The 8,903-nt window shown below is 42.7% G+C and overlaps 1 protein-coding gene across 11 annotated transcripts in view; it reads left to right on the forward strand.

Moving 5' to 3' along the window:
• Positions 1–8,171, forward strand: part of arhgef4 (Rho guanine nucleotide exchange factor (GEF) 4) — a 227,619-nt gene extending 219,448 nt beyond the window's left edge. For 7 of the 11 annotated variants that reach the window (XM_070986356.1, XM_070986359.1, XM_070986362.1 and 4 more), the window contains one exon: positions 7,083–8,171. In XM_070986356.1, coding sequence (XP_070842457.1) covers positions 7,083–7,240 — 158 coding nt within the window. In that variant the 3' untranslated portion in view covers positions 7,241–8,171. The remainder of the gene's footprint in view (positions 1–7,082) is intronic. The other 4 variants (XM_070986357.1, XM_070986361.1, XM_070986365.1 and 1 more) reach the window with 1 other exon arrangement.
• The last annotated feature ends 732 nt before the right edge of the window (positions 8,172–8,903 follow it).

Raw genomic sequence — 8,903 nt, forward strand, 5'->3', positions numbered from 1 at the left:
AGCAATTTTAGTCACCAGTTAACCTAATGAGCATGTTTTTGGTCTGTGGGAGGAAGCTGGAGTGCCTGGAGAGAACCCACGCATGCACAGGAAGAACATGCAAACTTCGCACAGAAAGGCCCTGCCCGGGGATCGAACTGGCAACCTTCTTGCTGTGAGGCACGGGCACAACCTGCTGCACCACCCACTGCATGAAAAACCACATTTTCGACCCGTAAATCCCCGCGAAGTTCGTTGATTTTCGGCGATTTACGGCAAGTTTACGGGGAACTTCGCCGGCTCCGAAAATCGTCGAAAACGAACCATCTGTCGGCGGGGGGCGTGGTTAATCGCGCCTTCGCGAAGGTGCGAATAGTTTTAATTAGCACATGAATGCTACCAACGTTGATCTACTCAGGCTGGCCTGCTGACTTCACAAACAACCATTGGATGATTCCACAGGCATTTCAAAAGGAAACCATCATGTGATTGGATAGCAACTCCAATCACATGAGTGAGTGATCATGTGATTGGATGACAACTCTGCTGCTATTGGTCATCTGTGCGCCACAAATAATAATAATAATAATAAATATATATTAAATTCATATGTTATATAATAAATTAATATATTAAAAATAGTTATTATATTGTTAGATTTATGTACATATAAAATATAAATGACATATATATTTTATTTGATTGATGATTCATTGATTTATTTGGCGATCCACCTTCTACACTACCACACAGTAGAACACAAAGAACACAGTTGACAGAAACATTTTGAAAAAAGTCTTTAATGAAATCACGACACACACATTAACAAGGATCATCCAAGGAAATTCAGTGACTACTGGGGAAAAAAAGCAAGGAAATGTGCAGAAGGGTTCACTGATAAGAGCCTCTGGGTTGGGCCATGTCGCTGGTCTATGGTGCATTAAAAAGAGTCTAAGGCCTCTGGAAATGCTTCTTTGCTGCCTCTGGGTCATACTGAGTTGGCGCCTGTTGCTTTGAAGGGGACTCGATGCGAAGCCTCTTGCGGTGTGTCGCCACATACTTTGGGTCGCTCTCCAGCCGATCTTGCAGTGTCTGGCAGAGTTTAGAGAGCTAGGACACTCCTTCTTGCTTCCAGCAGCTGTAAATACAGGTATTAATATTAGTACTGCTAAGAAACAATAACACATGATAACATATGTGAGCATGTTTGTCAAAAACAATGCAGATAATAAATAAAATTCAGCCCATTTTTACATTGTTGTGAAAATAAAGCGGCATTTATGGGACTCTTACCCGCTTCCTTCTCTGTCTGCTGCGAGCTGAAATCTTCACAGTTGCTGCCTGAACTGAAAGAGCTGGCTGGGCATACCTGAAGCTCCTCCACACCATCTCATAATATGTCTTACAGGCCGCTGGAAGAAAATATATATTGGTTTGAAATAATTGAGACAGGCTTCAGTAAAAACAACAACAAGATACAACAGACAGGGTTTAAAAGACTGCTGTCCACACCATCCATGTCTGGACTCCCAGTTAAAGTCGCCATCAAATATGACGTCACCGTTTCGTTGTGGGGCGAGTTTAGTCTGTAAAACACAAAAAGTACAAACAGGTCATGCAACGTTTACGTTTACTTATATTCTGCAGAATATTTCCTGTGTATTTTATTAACTTACCCCTGCTCAGGTTCATATCGCCTGTCGTGTCCATCACTATTGTGCAGACGTCGCACCTTTTCCTTTAACATACAAAATACATTGTAATGTTAAATGTAACGTGAACGATTACCAAACGTTCGGAACGTAGTGCAATAAGAATAATAAAGGTTTGGCGCCCTAAAAACTGCACAATGTGGTACTAAATGCTAACGTTACTTACGTAACTTACGCACCCGTCTCTTCGTCTCTGCAGCTGCAGTTCGGTCGGGGCTGCTCCTCCAGAGCGAGCAGTCTGGCTTTTATCACTGTCATTCTCCTCGCCAACTGCGCCATCAGCTGCGTTAGCAGCCGAGACAAATCACTGAAGACGCTCAGCAGTTTCTTCTCTAAATTGTTTGGACTTTCTGGATATGGTCGCTCCGTAGCCAGGCCGTCCACTCGTCGCAGAGGAGTGCCTTCTGGGATGAACTGAAGACGACGTCCGGCCATTGTATGAACAGAGTTAAAGTTTAGCAGGACGCGAAACGTAACTGTTCTAATCCAAGCTCGATTCGCGTTCACAGACTCGCCGAGGTCGTTTTCTGCTGACGTCATTGCGTCAGAGGAGGCGTCCAATCATATGCGAGGTCGCGCTCTCGGAATTTCTCAACCATTTTGTTGCGTAAATGAAAAACATGCTGTGATTTTGTGAGGTACTTTGATTTTCTAAATTGATTTTCTAAAGTGACATCATCGAAAATAAAAAAAAGAAAAGTTACTTTGGTGTATTCCCTTTTTATTCCTACTTAAAGAATCATCAGTGGACTTACTCTGCTGGAATTTTGCAAGCTAATCACACAAGCAAAATGCGAAAAATTGTGACCAGTGTCCAAGAACTGTAGATGCTTTAATTTTCACAATTTTGATTTAGCAATTTAAGTGGAAAATTAAAGACCTTTGAGAGTCAGGACACTTATCCTGTATGTAACCTATAAAATTATTTAAACACACTTTTAAATCCTCTTTGTATTCTGTAGGCACAGAACAGACACCACACACACACACACACACACACACACACACACACACACACACACACACACACATAGTTCTTTTTTTCCATATGCTGCTGCTAGCTATTATTTTTCAAAAGTATTACCACAGCCCATATAGAACCACAGACAGCAATTATTTTAGCAGTTTTAACACTGTAACTATGCGTCAGAACATACCTTGAAAGGCTAGCCGGGTGCTTCAGTTCAATGTGCTGTTTCAGGGTTGCTGTGGATGTGACTGAAGTGCGGATTTCTTTTTGAAAGCCTAAGTTTGCACAGAAATGTAAGATTTTTCCCATCCTCACCGACTGGTTTTTGTTTTGATGACGCATGCCGCGGTGCGACACCGGTGGCTGGTGTTGCCAGGTTGGGTGTTTTTTCCGCTACATATTAAGGCCTGTTTACGGTGTGTTTTAGCCGGGTTTTTGCCTGGAAGGCTGTATAGAAATCTGGCACCCGATTGAAAGAAGTTAAACTGAGAGAGTGTGCCATTCACAGACACCAGAATGAACGAGTTCATAGTAACGTTCATCAGGTAGTAATACAGTACGTTCAGTTCACGTTCGCCCCAAAATATGAACGAGTTCATGAACTATCGTTCAATGAACGCGTTCAGGCACAGCACTGATCCTAGTATACTAGAAAGCAAGGCTACAAACAGTTTGTTTCAGGGCTGTCTAATTTACAACCCATCAGCATGATCTGGTCTGTGGATTCCCCTGAGGCCTGGCCTTTGTTCTCCCGGCCAGTTTTATTATCAGTATCTCCTATGGGCCATCATGAGGGAGCATTAGCATCCTCATGACAAACATTGTGAGCAAGGTAATTTTTGATGTGAAGGTGTTGGTAATCCTGCTTCATTGAAAGAGTGTGAAGATGTCTCTGAGCCAGACATCCTGTCTCTCTCTGAGATAACCTCTACCTGTGAACATTCCAGATGGTAAATAATTCTCAAGAGTTAGTTTGTTTTACAAATGCATTTCTCCTGAGAAATGCAGAGAGGAGAGGAGAAGGTCAGTTAGAGGCCAGTTCTGCTACATACACAACAGAGCTATTAAAATTAAGTGCTTAATTTTAATAGTTTTTTTTTTTTTTTTTTTTTTTTTGCAAGTGTGATTTCAGCCACCGCACTCATGTACTCCTTGGCAACCCCTTCATCAGTAAATGTTTTTTTCATGTTTAGCCACTGTACCGTCAGTTCAGATTTGATTGGCTGTGTTCTCGTTGCTCTGTGCTTTGTCTCGTAGTGGCACATCACATGGCCACTTTAAATAATTGGCAAGGTCTTGGAACATATGAGACATACTGGTTTTGGACTTCCCGTGGGAAGAACAAACATTCTGCCCATTCTTGATTAAAAGCTCTATTTTTGCTGTCTACTCTTTTCTTTTTAGAGCACACCAGGAACAATTACTATTCTCTGGCACACTTATTTCTCCGATTGCCCTCATCTTGTCCCTCCCTGTGTGTGAACTCTCACTAACTGACTCCAGATTTGATTGGCTGAGTAGCATCACCTGAGATGATTTACGACTAATACAATTGGTCTGTGAGTGTCCTGGGTTGATGAACCCATACTGTAAATGCGAGAAAAGCTGTACAGTAGTTACAACAGAAACACTGTCAAAATTGAAAAATCGTCAATAATTTATTGGTTACTGGTCTGGGTCCAGGATGTGGACTGTCATCCGTCTATTGAGAACCACTGTGATAAAGCATCTCAGAAGGTCTAGGAAAACAGTCTTCCCCTCCACTAGTAGGCTTTTAATGTGAGACCTCTGGAGAAGGTGTTGAGTTTCAAAGACAGTTGCAAAACAGTGACGTAGTGAATGGAAAGTAATGAAGCATCTTTGTTCTCCGATCTTCTGCTTTAACTTTCTGTTGATGCTTCTGGTGTCGTGATACATTCACCATCAGATACATTTTCACAACATTCATTTGGAATGAATTAGTGAAAAAACAGTGTTTGTGTTCATGGGGCTCTATTTATTTTGTATTTTCGCAGTTGTATTTTCGTGCACTGCGCTGCCGGCGCAAATACTCCCCCTTCTCATCTCAGTCCCACCCAGCGGCGCAACTCGGAAAGAAGGAGGGGAGAACGCATGGAGTGGGTTTGACACAGCTGAGTCCAATCTTCACCAATCACACTAGCTTCTCACCTCACCTTTAAAAATGCTGCTGGTGAGGCGAATGGCAAGTTTCAAGGATGACTGAGCCCACGCAGGAAAGTGTCTGACGCCCAAACTTCTTCCAGGAGAAGAGTGACATTCTGGTCTGGGAGGTCCAGGCTCGCAGGGGCTGTATCTACTGTCTCGCAAAATTTATTTCAATACTGTCTATCTGTTTAGTGTGGAAAGTTTTTGATGCCACGAAGAATGCACCGACACTCTGAGGGCTGTATGTTAATGAACCACCTGTCCGGTCCAGACATCTAAAATGTGCGTTTGATGACTGACCGAGCATTGCTGAAAACACCGTTAAAACCATGCTACCGTCTTGGTGTGTGATATATGGCGTCATCAACCACGTTTTCAGTGGGTAGCCATTATCACCTAGCAACCACCCATCCAGAGGGGTGTCCCCCTGAAAGACTGTAGGAATGCTAGAATTCGCCAGGATGAACGAGTCATGTGCCGACCCGGGGAAATTGGCATACACGTTTGTCACCAGGCAATTTGAGTCACAGATCACCTGGATATTGATGGAATGGACCCCCCTTCGGTTCACATAAATGTGGTCTTGGGTCTCTGGGCCGCGCGATTGCTCCAAGTGACCCTGGGGAATCCAAATTTCAACAAGAACCCTCACTTAGTTTCCAGCTGGCTCTCAAGTGTTGCAGGGAAAATGATGTGCTCATTTGCATGTTGGACTAGCCTGGAGGAAACTGCACGTATAGCCGAGCAGACTGACTGATCCCCACCACCGAGGCCACGGTATGTTGAAAAGACCCGGTGGCGAAGAAGGTCAGAGCTGCTGTCACCCTTGCCGCGACTGGGAGAGCACAGCCGGGGTGCGCATTTGAGGCCACGATGCACGCTACCACGTCAACGACCACCCTTGGCTGATGTCATATGTTCCTGTGACATGCAAAAGAGTAGATCATTAAAGAAAATTGCATAGCGTACAGTGTTGATGGCGTTATTCTCGTGGCCCACCTGCACTCCGCCTCATCCTCCTCAAAGCAATGATGTACTATGTCTTTGTAGATAACGTTAAGCATTACAATGATAACATTTGTATTTGGAATGAAATGACGTGGGTAATAGCGGACAACGATCATCACTCACGTTTTTCCATGTGTCTGTCTCTCTCTGTCTCTCAGTGCTCTGAGATAGATGCAGTATATATGCTCTGTAGGATGTCACGGCTGTTTCTGGTTGGCGCAGTGACTGATTAGTTTGCATCCCTGTTTCACCTGTGTACATTCGGTCAGGTTGAGTGACCATTACGTGTGCCAAACGTGCTTGCGATGTGGTCAGATGAGATACTGATCAAAATATATAAATTTAGGTCTGACTGTATGTGCTGACTCAGATAGTTGCATTGAATCGTGGCTGTTGCTAATTATTGATCGCAGTGAAATGCCAGACACTGTGGAAACCTGCCTGTGAGATATTGGTGATGTGGGCGCACGACTCCGTGGGTTTACGAAAATCCACTTACCCAGCGGTGTGCTGCTGGTGCACAGGGTTCACCAGGTCTGGGGTGGCGAGCTTTCAGTGCGCTTTTACGCCGCTGGCGTGGACTGAAATGGACCGAAAATCCAAATCCGCTGGCTGATTATGCGACACCTCCCCCTGGTGCGCCGCAACGCCCATCCTGGCGTACCTCTGTGCGCCTCGGTTTACCAAAATATCAAGTGCGCTGCGTGCCCACCTGCACTGCACGAAAATACCACTGCGAGGGGTGCGCCACTGGCAAAAACCCTCACTTAGTGACGAAATAGAGCCCATAGTGTTGAACTGGGATGGGATGAGTACTGTGGGTGAGGCAGGATGGTACATGTAATTCTACCTCTGCTCAATGTTTTTTTACAGACTTTTAATAGTAACTGACCTTTCTCACTTAATGCTGGATCAGTCATTAATTGATTACCCTTACACTTTAATTTTAGAAATAATAATATGCATCACTGCCCTGCAATCGGCTGGCGACCGGTTCAGGGTGTACCCCGCCTCTCGCCCATTGTAGCTGGGATAGGCTCCAGCCCCCCGCAACCCCGAAAGGGATAGGCGGTATAGATAATGGATGGATGGAATATGCATCACTGTGAGACTTCTAGGCCTCTGAGACATTTCATAAACACAGTCTTGGAATATGTAATGAATGCGTCAGCTTTTCTCAGCTGTGTGTGATATCTGATTATAATGTCATAAATAATGATATTTTCTGTTTATCTCCTCCTCTTCAGCAGTGACCAGACCCTACTATGACTTCCTGCTGCGACAGAAACACCCCTCTCTCCCCACTGCTTTGCCCCAGCAGCAGGTGTTCATGCTGGCTGAGCCGAAGCGCAAAACCTCCACCTTCTGGCACAACATCGGCAGACTGACACCTTTCAAGAAGTAAAAAAAAAAAAAAAAAAAAAAAATCAGATTTGAAAAGAAAAGCTGTGGAGAGAAGGAACAGAGGAGGAATAAGAGAAGAGCTCTTTGCTCGTGCCTGAATAGACCTTTTTTAATTCTTCCTCTCTTTTCTTTCCTACTTGTAACATTGCCCTAATTGACATACTGATTAGTTGTACAGATGTGGATGATTATGATGAGGAGATTATTTTTGAAAGCACTTTATAGGTTGGCTAACAATCAGACTTGAGAATGGTCTCCTGGAGACACTGAGTCAAACAAGGAGACTGGCCTCTTGCTTAACTTACGACATCTTCAATCAAACACCAACTGGTACTAGTACTACTACTGTACTGCTGCAAGTGAGTGTGTGTCTTTTGACTATGCTGCCTCTGTGAAGATGTTGGTTATCAACAAAAATCGTGTTATTTCCACTGTTCTATTGTTTTAGGATTTGACAGATGCCAAGTGTTCACAGTGCCAGGTGTTTTTTTTTTTTTTTTTTGTATTTTTTCCGTGTCTGCTTCTGAAAAAAGGGAAAATTGGGAGTGTGTGTGTGTGTGTGTGTGTGTGTGTGTGTGTGTGTGTGTGTGTGTGTGTGTGTGCGTGTGTGTGTGTGTGTGTGTGGATGGATGTGTGTGAGGGGGTTGTCTGTATGTCTCTGGTGCATTTGTGGTATTGTGCAAAACTTGATAAAAGTCATCAAATGCAGCCTGAAGAAGATTCAGCTCATCGCAGATGAGGAGCTTTTTAGTCAAACTCGGACACTGCGGCATTCCTCGAATCTGATCCTTGACTCCTCCTTCTACCTACCATGTCAATGAAAATGAAAAACCTCCTCTTTTTTATTCTTTTTCTTTTTTTAAGTGCCATTTCAAGTGTGTCATGGAGGATTTACAATGACATGCATGGATGTGATGAAAAAATACTGTGAAGAATATATATATATATATATATATATATATATATATATATATATATATATATATATATATATATATATATATATATATATATATATATATATATATATGTATATATATATATATTTTTTTTTTTTTTTTTTTTATCTCTGAAGAACCCTGCTATATTTAGCCAGATTCAGAAACTCAAGTTTCATTGTGCTACTAGGCTGACAGCATCACACACACACACTCACTGATCCAGTATCCCTGCTCTGTGTATCTGGTCTCCAGTATAATCTCATTTCCGATCAATGCAGCCCAGTGATATCGCTCTGTAAGTGCATTCAGTGAAATGTACTCTTTTAACCTTTATGTTCAAATAGTTTACCTTCTGATGATATGGAATATTAAACATTCCTAAGCTGACAAACATGCCAATCACTTGGGGTGATTATTATTTTATTTCACACTAAAGTGTTGCACTACTCTGCAGACATCAAGCGTGAGCATAATGTGTTGCTGCACTGTCATTAGCTCAGCTGCAGATTTAACTTTCAAGTTAAAGAAAAACTGAGGTTTAAAGGAGCACACCAGCATTTTTGCAAATATAAGCTCTTAAACCACAAAACCTGTATTATTTAAAATTTGGAAAAGCATGCAGTAAAAGTTTTTTCTCAAGAGTCATATTTTCTATTATTTGCAGACTGAAGGTCAATTCAGTTATTCTTGAAACTTAAATTGTACCCTCCATCACATAGAACA

Source organism: Chaetodon trifascialis, chromosome 18 (genome assembly GCF_039877785.1).
Source record: "Chaetodon trifascialis isolate fChaTrf1 chromosome 18, fChaTrf1.hap1, whole genome shotgun sequence".
NCBI lineage: Eukaryota > Metazoa > Chordata > Actinopteri > Chaetodontiformes > Chaetodontidae > Chaetodon > Chaetodon trifascialis.